General features: G+C 38.8%; 1 protein-coding gene across 1 annotated transcript in view; it reads right to left on the bottom strand.

The window, feature by feature from the left end:
• Positions 1–17,303, bottom strand: part of FRMPD1 (FERM and PDZ domain containing 1) — a 250,376-nt gene that overhangs the window by 14,285 nt on the left and 218,788 nt on the right. Inside the window, 5 exon segments of the mRNA XM_078153041.1 lie at positions 3,286–3,412; positions 5,834–5,970; positions 8,140–8,259; positions 9,896–10,021; positions 17,233–17,303. Coding sequence (XP_078009167.1) covers positions 3,286–3,412; positions 5,834–5,970; positions 8,140–8,259; positions 9,896–10,021; positions 17,233–17,303 — 581 coding nt within the window.

Raw genomic sequence — 17,303 nt, 5'->3', positions numbered from 1 at the left:
ATTAAGAGGTTGGGGAAGGCTTCCCACGGAAGGAGGAATTTTAAAAACGTACAGTATGTTTACAAGACAGAGCATTTCTCAAAAAAAGATTTGTTTTTAACTTCATAAAAATTTCCTTATACGAAACATAATACAAAAAATATTATGTATGAAAGCATGAATGTCTATCATGTACGGCTTGGCTTTTAAAAAAAAGTATTCAAAGCTATCCTATATGTGAGAGAAGTATTTCTAAGTGTATGTAATTATACGTGTTGTCGTTCAGTCATTTTAATTGTTGACCCCATTTGGGGTGTTCTTGGCGAAGACACTGGAGTGGTTTGGCATTTTCTTCTCCAGCTCATTTTACAGATGAAGAAACTGAGGCAAATAGGATTAAGTGACTTGCCCAGGGTCACACAGCTAGTGAGTGTCTGAGGCCAGATTTGATCTCAGGAAGATGAGCCTTCCTGACTCCAGGCCCAACACTCTATCCATTTTGCCATCTAGCTGCACATATACTTTTTTCCCCATACAGTTCTGTAAGGTACCCCAAAAAAGGACAGAATCAGTCAACAAATGTACTTCCCATTCTGCTATGCCTTTTGTTTTTCAGTAACTACAGCCCCTTATAGTTTTAGAGAGATGCCTAGGGCAGAGGTGTCAGGTGCAAGCCGGCCCAAATGCAGCTACAACACCCCCCAGAACAGCCTGAACCTGATTCACATGAAAATGGGAAATATGTAACAAAAATAATAAAATACTATACAACATGGATGATGTTAATTTATGGTTTTCTAGGTCAATTTGCTGCCCACAGGTGTCAGTTTGTATCTGAGTGTGATAACACTGACCCAGGGCACTGTAAGGTTACGGGACTGTGACGGTTTTGTCTTTACAGCCCAGATGGCTAACAGAAACAAGTACACTGACTCAGGAGCACATCTGCCTGAATGACCATGTCACAGGATCTTATCCCTGCCTCCTGCCTTCTCCCGACCCAGGATTCTGCTGCCAGCCCTTCCAAGCCTAGCATCAGTAACTGGTTACAGCTTCTGAACTGTCTTTCTCTCCCTAACCCCACTTCAGATTAAAGTCCTGTGATTCCTTTTCTTCAAAGAGGGCTCTGTTTGATCAGGGGCAGCTAGGCAGTGCAGTGGGTAGAGAGTGTCTGGCCTTAAGTCAGAAAGACTCATCTTGCTGAGTTCAAATCTTGCCTCAGATATTAGCTGTGTGACCCTGGGCAAGTCACTTTACCCTGTTTGCCTCAGTTTCCTCATCTGTAAAATGAGCTGGAGAAGGAAATAGTAAACCGCTCCATTACCTTTGCCAAGACAATCCCAAAAGGGGCCATGAAGAGTTGGACACAACTGAAAATGACTAAACAATAACATGTTCGCTCAGATGCTGCTATGAACACTCAGGGTGGGCATTTTACCTAAATTCATTATCTAATTCTTTAACTACGTTCATTATAGCAGTCTTGTCCAGCAAGTGATGCCTGGTACAGACCTTCCCTAAAGAAACCACAGACATGCAGGTGTGGCAGAGTTGTGAGTTTCCCTAACCCACATGTACGTCACTGCTAGGTTTCTGCAAGATCGTACCTTTTCTCCCTCCATGAACATTGTATGCATGGTGAGAGAGTGGCTCAAGATTTAGGAACAGACTGTGCTTTGATTATCCTTGCTCTTGCTTTTCCTTTTAGTAAATGTTTCATATTTAAGAGTTAATGGCTTCACTGTGACTGATTTGTGTAAATGGGACACACGCTAGGTACTCAGAAGCTAGGCTTGTTTAGTTGTGCACACACAAGGGTTTCCCCTAGAATGCTGACAGTGGGTTTTTAGCATGTTGGCTGTGGCCAGCCCCAGCTCTGGCAAACTCAAGTCTCTTCCCAACTGTAGATTTCCACAATCCTATGAAATTTCCTATCTTCCTGGACACAGTTTATTTTTGTTTTTGTTGTTTGTAATTTCTCTGGAGTACACAAACTAGGGTTTACCAATTCCTAGGACTTATTTGCCCTTAACGTGGGGGGCACTTGCTAAGGGCAGGAAATATCCAACCAGGGTATCCCACCAGTCACTGGTACAAAGGAGTGGAATTTATCTGCTGGAACCCAAAAGACAATATACTTCAGGAGAACCACTAAAAGGAGGAAAAACCATATTTTGAGAGTCTCCCTTTCTAAATATCATATGGGAGGAGAAATTGCACTCTTTAGCTAGAGAAGACATTCCAGGGAGGATGCACCATGAACCACCAACAGGGGTATATTTCAGCACTAACGCTTTTGCCGTCCCCACTGCACCTTCTTTCAATTATCCAGCCTCTGAGAAAGCACTAGGAAGAACAGAATAGAGAGAAACAAACAGAAAGTCACCAACAAAGGAAAACTCCTTGGCTGGGGCAATGGCCTTCATTCCACTATGCTTCCTGCTTTTATCCATCTCAAATTTGATACTTCCCAGAACGTAGGCATGTGATTAAGCTTGTTCACTAATATTTCAATAGGATAGAATGATATTTTAGCAACCCCAAGAAATTTCAGACTAGTGCGGCCCATAACAGGAACAGTAATCCCAGGGGCCATTTGTCTCAATTTACACAATATAAACACAACCCTAAAGGACTCTGAGCATTTTGCTATTCTGAGAACTAGAAAGGCCTGGAGGATTTAACATATCCCCAGTTCAATTCTCAGACATGCCCAAGGGCTTTACTTCACACAAAGGACATTCAAGGGTTCTCAGAAGGGTACATCAGACAAGGTCTGAATTGGGAGGTGAAGCAAAGGCAGTGTGTCTAAAACCTAGAGTTTTTGGCTATTAAAAAGTGAGTCTAATCATAACCATATAATAAAAACAACAACAGCATTTATATAATACTTTAAGGTTTGCAAAGCTCTTTATATATTTTTTTATTCGATCCTCAAAACAACCCTGTAAAGTACACATTATTTTTTCCCTGTTTTGCGGACAAGGAAACTGAGGCTGAGAGGTTGCCATTCCCAAGGTCACATAGACACGCGATGTCTGAGGCAGAATTTGAATTCAGGTCCTCCTGACTCCAACTCTATCACTCTAGGCACTGCACCATCTATACGTGACCATGAGCAGTCAGCTTGTGTCAGGGACAGGATTCAAACTCAGGTTTCCCAATCCCAAGTTCACTCTATGTGCTAGGTTTTAAGTGAAGTCTGAGAAAAATTTAATTAAAAACAAAACAAAACAAAATAAAAGACAACAACCCTATCATGCTTACTTAGGCCTCAATGACAGATTTATCAACAATAAACTGTACCTTTTGCCTGGGCTCCAGTAAGCTCTGATTCCTCTTCATATGGAAACTAATGGCTTTTTTTATATCTTTGCCTCGCATGTTCCGGAGCAAAGTTGGTGATATAAAATTCTCTATTCCCCAGTCTTTCCTGTCAAGAGACAAAGATGATGATTTTAAAGTGCACTTTACTCTGATGAAGAGTGTAATTATATTTTATCCTCTACTTATTGTTCCCACAAGCCTATAATTACGAGACCATTTTGCCAGTGGAGGGCCCATTTAAACCAACCTCCACAGCAATTATCAACAACTATTCAGGAATTAAGCAGCCAGTGCTATTTTCTGCTGGCTAGTCCATTTACTCTATGTTATTTGATACATCCAGTGGGTAGAGATAATACAGACCTAACAAGGACAGAATGGGTGAGTGTTCAGGGCACCAGGTTGAGAAATAGAAGATAACTCTTACTACAACTATCAATGTACCTTCAAATCTGGGGATCACCCTCCAGGCCAAAGTTGTCATCCATCTCCATAAAGGGAATAATAGCCTGTCTCATTGTTTATTAATTAAGCCACATGTGTGGGGCCAACATGTATATATCTGAGGGTCTGGAGACCACTCACTGTTTCCCATGCCTCCCAAGTTAATATGTTCACTACCGTATATTATCCCATAACGATGAGCTTTAGGGCTTCTGACCAAAAGGGAATATGGTTGGAAATAAGAGCAGAAGTGAAGCTATAAAGCACATATTGTACTTTCTTGGGTGTTTTCTCAAATCCCTTCCACATGTGCCATGCAGCACTCAATTGCACCAACAAGTCAATATTTACTAAGTGCCTACTATGTGCCTGGCAGGGCAGCTTGGTGGCACAGTGAATAGAGTGCCAGGCCTGAAGTCAGGAAGACTCATCTTCTTGAGTTCAAATCTAGCTTCAGATACTTACTAGGTTGTGTGACCCTGGGCTAGTCACTTTACCCTGTTTGCCTCAGTTTCCTCATCTATAAAATGAGCTGGAGAAGGAAATGGCAAACCACTCCAGTATCTTTGCCAAGAAAACCCCAAATGGGGTCACAAAGAGTTGAACATGACTGAAAAGGCTGAACAACAACAATTATGTGTCTGGAACTGTGCTATGCTCTTGAGATACAAAAGGAAGGCAAAAAGACAGAACCTGCTCTCAAAGAGCTCATAGTTTAATGGGGAAGAGGATCTATACTTTCCAAAATCATACCTTCAAGGATCAGCACAAATATTATCATTATTGTTCCCCCTAATCAAAAATGATCTTTTCTTCTTGCGAACTCATAAGTGTTCTTGGACATACCTCTCATGATATGGGCCATGTTGACCTGGATAGCAGTCAGTATGTACGTGCTTTTTTGCTAGCAGTACCCCTTACTTGGAAGGCTCTTCCCCCTCACCTTTACCTCTGGACTTCCCGGCTTCCTTCAAGACTCAGCTTAAACGCCACCTTCTGCATGAAGCCTTCTTAGGATTTCCCTTCTCTGTGGTCTCTTTGTGATTACTTCTCATTTACACACACACACACATATATATACCTTGTATGTATTGTTTGTGCACAGTCTCCTCCATAAGAATGTAAACTCCTTGAGAGCAGAGACTAGGCTTCTTCCTTTCTTTGAATCCCTAGTGTTTAGTAAGTGCTTAAAGATAAATGCTTGTTTACTGACCGACATTCTTATCTTCCCCGTTAGAATTCAGTCTCTGCAAAGGGAAGAGATCTTAACAAACAGCCTACCTAGGTAAGCTGGCGCATTGGGCCAAAACAAATATAATAGAGATAAATGTGAAGTCTTATACCTTAGAAGTACAGATGAGGAGGCATGGTTTGAAAAGATCTGGAGGTCTTAGTAGACTGAAAGCTTAATTTAATTTGTGTCATGTGGCAGCTGAAAAGTTAATGTGGTCTTAGTAATTCGGTGGACATCTAATGAAGATCTTGCATGTTGGTCAGGCCCAGAAGCGCTAGGAAATGCTTGTACAGATTCTCCCTTTTCTTCATTAGTTAAAGAAATGAATAAGTTTTTAAATTGAAGACCCATGAGTTCAAAGACCAAGGATAAAAATACCTTCTGGTGGGACAGCTTGAAAGAATTATTGCTAAGGAGTCATCATTAGGAAGTTGTCTTCTTCTATAGTACATTGCAGTGCCATGACTAAAGCTGATTAGAGGCTGAAATGGAAGGAGACTATGGAATCTTTGTCCTTTAGAGCAGGAGTTCTTAACCAATGGGTTATGGGTCCATGAACTTGGGTGGGGAAAAAAACAATTTTATCCTTACTTTCTTTAACCTCTAACTGAAATTGGGTATTACCTCAATTTTTTAAAAACATTATTCTGAGATGGAATCCATAGGCTTCACCACACTACCAAACAGGGTTAAGAACCCCTGCTTTAATTATCAAATTAAATTACCAAATATTACATATTGTTGACTACTTTTGTTACTTTAGGGTTATAGGTCCTAACAATTATCTAACTGATGTTTAGATTGTGTTTTGGTACATAAGAGAAGAAAGTATCTGGGTATCCCACTTACTCTATGTATTTCAAAGAGATCTTCTGTGGCTGGGCACAGGCATAAATCCGTTCTTGAATGTGTAATGCTGCTAGTCGTAATGCAGAGCTGCATTTCATTTCAACTGCAAACCTTTCCTGAAGCACATCGCTGCAGCTCTAAATCCAAAGATATTCAACCAATGAGTGAACAGAGCAGTGGTCCATTAGAGAAGAGTTTTCATGTTCATAGGTTTGAAAGGTAACAGGATACAAAACTAGGGATGGCAAACTGGAATTAAAAGTTAGATAAGGGTTTCTAAGATTTGGAGGCAGCATAATCCTAGGACCTCCTGTTTCTTAATTTATAACATGTGGATAACTTCCAGGCATCTCCCTCAACAATCTCAAATAGGTTAACTGAATTGGACCTATAGCAGTGGGTTAGGATGGGAAAGAGAGCTTAGGCCTAACAATTGTCTTCTTCCACTAATTAACTATAGCAACTTAAGTAAGCTTCTGTGGACCTCAGTTTCCTTACCTGTAAAATGAAGGGATGGAGAATATATTTAATTTTTTTTGGTGGGAAAAAAAACCCTAATGATTTTAAGAAGATTTTAAATCACATCATTTATACAGAATCATTAGCAATTAGACTCCTTTTCTAAGTCTCTGACCTTTCATCAAAGAAACTTTGTTAGTAACACAGGGAAACAGTAAGATTTGGGGGATGGCCAGAATACCAGATTACAGTATAAAAGTCAGAGATTTTGCTGCTGACACATACACATAATGAATGAAGCAATGTGACCCAGGTTTTTCCTTGCCTTTTGTCCTTACTCTAACTTTACGGGCATGTTTTTCAAAAAGGAACTAGGGAATAAGAGAGCTTTCATTACCCCAGTTCCACACAGCTTCTATAGGTTTTATAATGTTGCAATAGGTTTTAGAGATGCAAGACCACAATCAGAGATGTAACAGGAGTATAAAAAGTTTTCTAAGCCTAAGTCAGTCAGTCTGCCACTAAGGACTTGGAATCAGCCCAGGTAGAAAAAAAAAAGACAAGTCTCACCCAGTGGTATTCTTCTGGCTTTTGTAGCCTCTGTGACCTTAGAGTGGCTGATAGCCTTTGGCCATGCAATAAAAGAGCTATTGATCTTTCTGTCAGGGAGAGGCTTCATCATCACTGCACCCCACATAGATAGTAGCAGAGTATAACAGCTGGCCCTAAAAAGGCTGTCTATCTGAATCCCAACTGATGGTTGTTGACAGCATCTTGGTGACCACAGAGAAGCAGGGATACCCAACAGAGATAATGTTACAGAGTCGAAAAGCAGCAAATATTGCAGATGTTATATCCAGAAGAGACATCCAAGGAAGACTAGCAGAGAGGGGTATAGTGAAATCACCAGAGAATGTTAACCATTCTAAAGTATCAGAATTGCCCCAGATATGCTTGTTTTCTACCTATGTGTGTTCCCCTACTGATGGTATGATAATTGGTAAGAGAATGCACCACATTTGTAAATGTGGAGACCTTTTCTTATCACTTTAGCTACTATGCTGGTTGAGTAAATGTTATTTGCTTTGCCTAAACTGGCCTTATGGACAGCTAGGTGGTGCAGTGGATAGAGTGCTGGGCCTGTAGTCAGGAAGATTCATCTTCCTGAGTTGAAATCTGGCCTCAGACACTTACTATCAATTCACTTAACCCTGTTTGCCTCAGTTTCTTCATATGTAAAATAGCTGGAGAAGGAAATGGCAAACTACTCCAATATCTTTGCCAAGGAGATCCCAAATGGGGTCACAAAGAGTCGAACATGACTAAAACAACTGAACAACAACAATTTGTTCTTGGATGCCTGGTAAAAGAAAAATAAATCATGGGTGCTCACAAACTATTGTTCGGAATGGATGCTAACCCACAGAGCACTTTGAACTAGGAGTAGTTTTTCTGGCATCTCAAGTGTGAGAGGGTACACTGAAAAGGGAAAGCTAAGGAACAATCAAGTTTTTTTCCCTTGTAAGAGCAGTTGTGTTTTTTTTTTAATTTTGTTTTGTTTTGTTTTTTTCCACAACAATGTATAAACTGCTTTTCATTATTAAAGCTTAAATTGTTTTCCTATTGAAAAATAACAAATATATCATCTTTAAAAAAATCATCTTTTGAAAGTGCCAATTTTATTTATTTTTAATTAACTTATTTTGCTTTATCAACAATCACTTCCATAAGCTTGAGTTTTAAATTTTTCTCCCACTCCATCTTCACCTCCTTCCCCAAGATGGTGCACAATCTATATCATCTTTTGAGAAGGAAATCTGTCAGTATATGACACAATACATACTCACCTGCAAATAGAGATATTCAAAGGCAACTGGATCCTCTTTCAGGAGATCCAATGGATCCTTTGGGACAAAACACAGTCTAAAAAGGCATCTGTAGTCATGTGACTCTTTTTTTTGTACCACCTACAATGTTTAAGTTAAACACAGTTAGTCATTTTAACTTCAACCCTCTGATTATAAAAATAGCATTTTGAAAGGTAAGGCAGTAAAAGACAGCCATTATAGATCCTAGTCATAAGCAAATGCACAGTCAAGGAGATCATGATCCTCTGGTTTCAATTTTTTTACCAATCCTGACAGGACTAGAAGAAATAAAAAACTTTAATGTTGGAGAAACAGGGAAAAATAAATGGGTTTGGGACCAGAACTCTTCTATTATTAAAAATGCTTTTAAACTTAGGAAACATATTCTGTCTTCTAAATAGGAAAAGACTTTCTTGTTACTCTTCATCAAGGAAATAACTAAGAATGTCAACATTTCATGAATTATGATCAACTTCTTTCCTTCATTTTTCCTCTTCTAATCTCACAGACTCATGCCATTCCTTTTCTAACACAGATTTACAAAGTCCAACAATGGTGGTGCAGGGAAGGTGGGAGAGAATCCTATTATTGACCAATTTTTAAAGGTCTGTATATATAGACAGGAAAAAGAAGGTGTGCTGTCTTTGAAAACAACTACTATAAGAAAGAAAAAGAAACAACTATAAGAAATATCACAGTTATAGAAATGTAGAAGGTTTGACCAAGATAGGGGAGAAAAGGAAGGAGGAGACAGAAGTATAAAGAAAAAAAATACTTAAGAAGTAAAAAGGTCAGAGGAGAAACAAAAGAGGGAAAAGAAACATAGTTTTAAATCAACAAGTACATGTAAACATGATCCATTAATATAGGGGTTCTCAACTTTTTAATGTCACTAACCTCTTTTGCAGTCTAATGAAGCCTATAGACCTCTTCTTGAAATAATGTTTTTAAGTGAATAAAATAAAACACATAGGAATACACAAACAATACATACAAAAATACATAAAAGGCAAAAAAAGCTGAAATAGCCATCAAAATATATATTTTTAACAGTTCACAAGGGGACACAAATAGGACAATTCTATTGCTGCTTCATTAAAGCTTTTATGTACCCCAAAACGTATATAATAGATTATATTTTCATATGTAATACTCTTTTCCCCTCATCTTTGTATATTCAAATGCTTGTGTTTTCTGATGATTGTCAAATTTATAATTTTTTTTATGGCAGGTTCTTCTTCACTTTTTTTTTTATTAATTTATTTTTAGTTTTCAACAGTCACTTCCATATGCTTTTGAGTTTAAATTTTTTTCTCCCCCTCCTTTCACACCTCTCTCCCCAAGACGGCATGCAATCTGATATAGGCTCTACATATACATTCCTACTAAACATATTTTCACAATAGTCATGTTGTAAGGAAAAATTAGAACCAGTAAGAGGAACCACAAGAAGGAGGAAACAAAACAAAACAGAAGAAAAGAAAAAAAGAGCAAATAGTATGCTTCAATCTGCATTCAAACTCCATAGTTCTTTCTCTAGATGTGGATAGCATTTTCCATCGTGAGACTTTTGGAGATGTCAAATTTACAACTTTTTAAAAAGGTAAATGGAGAAGATACAAGTCTATTCATTATTGACTAAGCAGAGTTCTCTCATATCACACCCATTAAGAGAAATAGATGTACTAGGGGTGACATAGAGTTTAACTCAGCAAAGCATTAGGCATTGACTTACCTGCTCGATGAATTCATCTTCATGGAGAAGGTGTAACTTGGAGATATTATACTGCTCCTCCAGGGCAAGAGCAAAGTGGTCAATGCTACGGATAGACAGTTTCTCCTTCACAGTGAGGATGATGTCCTGGTAAGCAAGGAAGACAATAACCACAGATATATTTCAATGATAGCATTTCTGAAAGCATCCTTGCCAGGGAACATTAACTATCTCTTTGCCAGAAAGAGATTGGCTTTTGGCTATATGTTCAGGTAAGGTGACAAAGATAACAACTTGCTCTCCTTGTCTGTCCTTAGGGCACAGGTGGCCAAACTGAGATACACGTGCCCCCAAGACTTATACGAGAGGCTTGTCAAGGGTGTATGTGTAGTAGTTAGTAAATAATTGTATTATCCTATTGGAATATTCCAAAAAATAATAGTATTAGTGGGAAAACATGTGTACTAAATAAAGTTTTCTTTATGAAAATTAATTTATTTGATTTTATTTCTTATATGCATATTCATGGTAAAATCTAGGATTTATTTCTTTTCACAGTGAAGAGGATGTACAAGGAGGCTTTACTGAAAGGCAAGGAATACAGGGATGGAAGAAGATTGGAATGTGATGGAAGAAATGATGAGCAGTTCGATTTTAGAAAAACATGGAAAGACCTGCATGAAATAATGAAGAATGAAATGAGCAGAGCCAAGAGAATGTTATATGTAGTAACAGCAATATTGTATGAAGAACAACTGTGAACAATTAAGTTATTCTGAGTATTATAAATATTCAAATGAACCACAAAGGAGCTGTGAAGGAAGATGCTACTCTCCTCCTGAGAAAGAACTGATAAATAGAAGTATACATAGTATGGTTTTACATATGTAAATATAGATATAGATCTATAGATATAGATATCTGTGCCAAATGGTGGCCTCCTCTAGGGCAGGGTCGGGAGGGAGTTGGGGAGACAGTTTGGAACTTAAAATGTAACAAAATAGATTAAATTAAATTAAAAAGAAAAGAAAAAGATTGGGAACTCCTCATGTAGGAAAAAGAAGTCTCTTCATCTAGGAGCTTTGTTTCTTGAGTTGCCAGCAGGATTGTGAGCCATTGGTTTAAAGCAATAATAGCAACAACTATTTTATTCTAAATTTATTGACCATCAATAAAAACAAATATTAAAATACACAAACAACAGTAAAATGATGATACATGAAATGGGTACATTTTTATTAATGACTAAGTTGAAAAATCTGTTTTTCAATTTTAATAAGATTGTTTTTGGAGGGAGAAGGTTGGATTTATTATTTCACCAGTGTGGGAAGCTCCTTCTACTAATATGTATTATATTATATACATAAATTATAGACAACTTATAGTATTATTTAGAGAACTGCCTGAGAAACTGAGAGATGAAGTGATTTGTCCTCTCACACAGTCTAGGCTGGAGGCAGGCCATGGACCCAGATATTCCTGACTCTAAAACTGGCTCTGTATTCACTTAACCCACGGCATGTCCTTCTCTTTCTTTTAAATAAGATAATAACAAAAACCACCTCTTTGTTTTCATGCACTTTATGTATTCTTTAATGCACTTCTATGTATTTTTTCAGACTTTGTTACTATTATGCTTAGTCGTAGTAATATGTATACATATGTACTTATGTGAATATATATTTTTTATTCTGTTTTATTCACTCCCAGCAGTCTCTTCTCATTCTTCACCCAACAGACATCTCTCATGACCCTCCTTTTCTGACTCACTGAACAACACATGTGGTGGGCACTAACAATGACTAACCACTAAATTGTTCTCCAAGGCCTCCTGGGTTGCATAAAAGTTAGATGCAAAATCTTTTGTCTTGAAGCATTCACCCAGTGATTTTTCCTCCCATAAGTTTGAAGACCTAATAGTCTTGCCATCCCCTTCCCCCTTTCTTTTCATTTCATTACTCATGGAAATGATACTAAATAATATGTATTACCCTCTGCCTCGCAGCTGAAACCTAAGGACCACCTGCCCTTCCCACTAGCCCTGAAGCTGAATCCTGCTCTGTGTGATGTTTCCTATAACAATAATAATAATAGCTAACAGTCTATTTGAGGTTTGTAAAGTACTTTGCATATTATTATCTCCTTTGATCCTCACAACCCTCCTCTAAGGTAGATGATATTATGATCCTCATTTTACAGATAAGGAAACTGAAGCTGAGAAAGGTTAGGTTAAATAACTTGCCCAGGGTCACCCAACTGCTAAGAATCTGGGGGGAGCTTCGAACTCTGGTCTTAAGTGCCAGTCATTATTCTATTCTCTAGGGATACAAAGAAAGACAAAGACCGTCCCTGCTTTCAAGAAGTTTTCAGTCTGATGGGGGAGACAATATGAAAACAACTCTGAACAAACAAGATACATACAAGATAAATTGGAAATAATTAATAGAGGGAGGGCATTAGCATTAAGCGGGATCAGATTTTACCTGCGAGCTCATTGAGAAGAGGGATTGCCTTGTTTTTCTACTCATATTCCCAGCACTCAGCATGATTTGCATATGGTAAACACTTAAAATATGGTCACTCTTTCATTCATTTAATCCATTTTGGCCAAATATATCATGGATGACATCCCTGCTTACAGAGGGGAAGTGCAGTCCATTGGACCCGGCATCAGGCTCACATTTTGATTCTAACATAGCTATGTGGCCAAAGGCAGATAATCACTTAAAACTCTGACCTTCATGAAAGGCTCAGAGGCCATCAATTATTGAAGAGTTGTAAACTACCTCGGTGGAAGGAATCCTCACATTGATGACATCTTTGATATGCCTTTGCGTCACTTGTAAGAGGCAGGCAGTGTGCTGTAGTGGATACTGCTGGGCCGCAGTGTCTAAATGTTAGCTATTATAGGAAGAGAATATAAATATATCTGGGTTCAGCTACAGGGCAGATGTACTTAGATAGACCTGCAGCAAAGTCCACCTCTGACACAAAAGCATGTTACTTAATTTTTCTGTACTTCAAAGAACTCTTTAGGAAAAATCTTCTGTTGTTGTTCAGTCATGTCTAACTCTTCATGACCCCACCGCGGGTTTTCCGGGCAAAGATACAGGAGTGGCTTGCCATTTCCTTCTCAAGCTTATTTTGCAAATGAGGAAACTGGGGCAAACAGGGTTAAGTGACGTCGTCTAGGGTCACACAGCTAGTAAGTGTCTCAGGCTAGATTTGAACTCAAGAAAATGAATCTTCCCCACTCCAGGCCTGGGCAATCTATCCACTAAGCTACCTAGCTGCCCCCAAGGAAAAATCCACAAAGACATAAATGGGCTATGATTGGTGTTGATTAAAGGGGGTCCTCACACCAGGAGTTTCTATAGCTCATTCTTATATTCAATCATCACCTTTTCCACTTGGAATGACCATTTTTTCCTAACTCTGAAATTTATCTCATACCAGTGGTGTGTCAATGCTAATAATTTCTTTATTCCATCCAAAAATTCATTAAGCAAAGCATAGTGTCCAGAAAGAGGGAAATAATAATAGTCCTACTTCTAGGCAGACCATATCTGTTCAGTCCTGAGCGCTATACTTTAGGAAGAACACTGATAAGGTGAAGAAGGGGTGATCCAGATGATGGAAGGCCTCGAGGTCAATGACAGCTGAAGAAGCCTGATGGGACCTGGGGGGGAGTCACAGGAGGCAGGGCTAGGAGGAAAGGTTGATAGTTGATATTCCAAGTAATGTCATATGGAAAAGGGAATATAAAACCTTTCCTGCTTTGTTCTGGTTGGTCCCTAAGGGAAAAACTAGGAATGGGTAGAAATTTCAGAGGCAAATCCAGGCTGGGTATAAGGAAAAAAACATCCTTGCAATTAGAGTTATCCAAAAGTGAAATGGATTGCTTCACAAGAGGCTTTTAAGGAAAGGCTAGATGATCACTTATTGTGGGCAATGTAGATGTTAGTTATATTTCAAAGGGTTCAGGAGAAAGCTGGGTAAGCTATCTCCTCAACTAAGGGGAGTTATCCCAAGAGAGATGGGAAATACCCAAGAATGAAATTCTGAAGACACAAATACAAACAATTCCAAAGAAGAGGAAAATTGAGAGATTTATCTAAAGATAGTGATGTGGGTGCATGGGGAACTCACTAACCAATTTAGATTTTTTTTAAAAAGTGGACAGAAGATGGAACCACAACCAGGTGACAGGATGACTATTTCTATGGCGTGGTCCTGTAAAAATAGTGTAAGGAAGCTCAGAATAAGCTGAAGCTGGCCAGGGAAGCTAAGGATTACAAAAAAGAGTTGGACTGATTTAGTTTTGCGGGGCAGGGTTAGTGGAGGAAGAGGATTAAAGAAGGGAAAGGAATTTTTGCTTGAAATGGATGGGATGATAACTAATAGAGCTGCTCATTTCCTGTTTTCTTTCTTTCTTCCATTTTTTGACAAAGGAAAATTACCTTTACATTGGAAATAACTAAACAAAAATAACTAACCAGGATAAGTAAAGATATAGTTAGAGAGCACCTATCTGCCCTCAATGAATTCAAGTCACGTAGCCCAGAGGAACTGCATCCTCTGGGAAAGGGACCACAAGATTAAAGGACAAATGTCCCAATTTAAGAAAAAAAAGAGAGAGAGAGAGAGAGAGAGAGAGAGAGAGAGAGAGAGAGAGAGAGAGAGAGAGAGAGAGAGAACAGATTCTTCAAATTATAGGCCAATGGGCTTGACTTTGATTCCTGGGAACAGTCTGGAACAAATCATTAAAAAAAATGGTTGGCAAACATCTAGAGAAGAAAGAGGTGATTTCACGGAGTCAGTGTGGCCTCATCAAGATTAGGTCATGCTAGACTAACCTTATTTGTTTTTCTGACAGATTGCTAAGAAGATAATTTTTTAGACATAGTTTACATAAGTTAAAGCAAGGCTCTTGTTAAAGTTTCTCTTACAATTCTTGTGGAGAAAATAAAGAGATAAGGATTACATGATACTATAATTAGAGGGATTCAGAACTAGTGGCAAGGCCAGACTCCATGAGTAGTTATTGTTAATGATTTATTGCCACCATGGCAGCAGATCTCTGGTGAAGGACCTCAGAATTCTGTGCATGGGTCCTATGCTGATCAATATTTTTATTAGTGACTTGAATAAAGGCATAAATGGCATGCTCATCAAATTTGCAGATGATACAATGTTGGGAGAGATGGCTGACACACTGGATAAGAGAGTCCAGATCTAAAAGGATCTTCAGAGGATAAGAACTTAGGGCTGAATCTGATAAGATGAAATTTAATAAGAAAAAAATGTAACCTCTTAAACTCGGGTGCAAAAAATCAACTTCTCAAGTATGAGATGGAGCCTCTTGACTTGAGAGGTGATGGACAAAGATACAAATTGAGACAAATATCTTTGGCATTCATTCTGCTTGAATGCATATTTGTTACAAGGGTTTTATTTTTCTTCTTTTCCCCATTTGTGAGATGGGGGGGTTAGGGGAGAGAAAATAAGATTTGTGTTAACTGAAAAAAATTAAATTAAAACAGACAACAATAAGGCAGGAGAGGCATGGTTAGATGGTAGCTGTTCTGAAAAAGGTCTGGGAATTTTACGAGACTGAAAACTCACTGAGTCAGAAATATAATGTAGCAGCCAACCCCCTCCCCCAAAAAACAAAAACAACTAGTTTTTTGGCCTGCCCTAAGAAGGACAGAGCTTCTAGGAAGAGGGAGGTGGTAGTCCCACTGTACTCTGCCCTTATCAGAATATTGTGCTCCGTCCTAGGTATCGTGGTTTGAGAAACACACTGAAAAACTAGATAGGGAGTGTCCAGAGGAGGACAACAAGGGTGATGAAGGGCTGTTGGTCCATATCATATATGGATTAGCTGAAGAAATGAGAAGTTTAGCCTGGGAAAGAGAACATTCAGGGGTGGGGGATTATGATAGCTGTCTTCAAGCCTCTGAAGGGATGCTATATTGAGGAGAATTAGACCAGTTCTATTTGTCCCCAGGCAGCAGAACCAGAAGCAAAGGGTAGGAGCTGCAAAGAGGAAAAGCTTTCTAACAATTAGAGCTTTCCAAAAGTGTCATGGCTGCCTCAAGGGGTACTGGTTCCCACTCCTTGGAGGCCTTTGAGCAGGGGTACCTTATAATGAGGGTTCTGGATATGTTTGAGTGGAACTAGATGGAAACTGAAGTCCCTTCCAACTCTTAAGCTCTCTGATTTTGTCAATTACTCTTTGGACTAGATGCCCCCTGTCCTCCCTTCCAATTTGGAGATTTTATAATCTCTCCACAAAATCACACACAATCTCTACTTTATTTAGTCTAAAACTAACTTAATTGTCTCCTTACTAGGTACTGATATTTATTGGCCATAAAAACCCTTCTCTTCTGGGGTGTTCTCCTTTAGGCTTATGCCCAGCAAAAAGAGAGAATATGGTACCTGCCTCCATGTACCAGCCAAAGAAAAGCTCCAGCAGTGCACATGCCGTGTATATGCACACGGTCTTGTTATATACACGTTGTATACATGTATGTATGTGTCTTGGCCATTGTCTACTCCCTTGAGCTACATAATCCTAGTTAAACCCATTCTCCCACCCCCAAAGATGGTAAATGGGAGCAATGATTTATATTTATCCAGTGGTTCAAAGTTTGCAAAGCACTTTTGTAGACAAAAATTCTGTTTTGATGATGAGTCCTATATACCACAGCCCACCATAGTCTGTAGAAAGAAAAACCAGATCTATGATATGGGAAAAAGAGACCGAGAGGGAAAAATATGCACTGAACCCCTCGAGAAAGAGATCAGTAGAATCTTCCAGCAACCACATGCAACAGCTAAGAGGCCAAACAGGATGCTGAACACCATATTGTCAAAAAACACTTGAAAGTACATTGTCTCATGAAGTTCTCCATCCAGCGAGGCAAATACGATAAACATTACTTTCCCCAGTTTACAGATGAAGAAACTGAGGCTTGGAGAGAATAAATGACACTCTTAAAGTCAAACAGTAAATGTCAGAGGTTGGATCTGAACCCAGGTCTTCTTGCCTTGAAGTCCAGTGCTCTATCCATTGGGCCAAGCTGCCACAACATCTACTCCTCTGATATAACTACAATATAAAGTTAGTCTCCATTTTGTACACTGGAGCCTTACTATTACATTTTGTTTTGGAATGAATGTCAGTATAAGGGGGTTTATCTTGGATTCCACATAGGGTATTTTACCAGCTTCACTATCTTTGTCACCTAAGTGGTTTCACTATATATCCTAAGGCAGAGAGCCCAAAGACACTATTTCTCTTGCTCACAAGTTCACTGAGGAAAAGAAAAACCAAAATAAATTCACAATACCTTCACAGTTGTGTTTTTCTCAAATTTGAAAGCTTTGGTCTGTCCGTTCTCCAAGTATACCTTGAGAACAT

This window comes from Phascolarctos cinereus, unplaced genomic scaffold, assembly GCF_003287225.1.
Source record: "Phascolarctos cinereus isolate Bilbo 61053 unplaced genomic scaffold, phaCin_HiC Scaffold_4;HRSCAF=312, whole genome shotgun sequence".
Classification (NCBI taxonomy): Eukaryota; Metazoa; Chordata; class Mammalia; order Diprotodontia; family Phascolarctidae; genus Phascolarctos; species Phascolarctos cinereus.
Note: the sequence above shows the minus strand (reverse complement) of the source record. Positions and strands in the feature narration are given on the sequence as shown.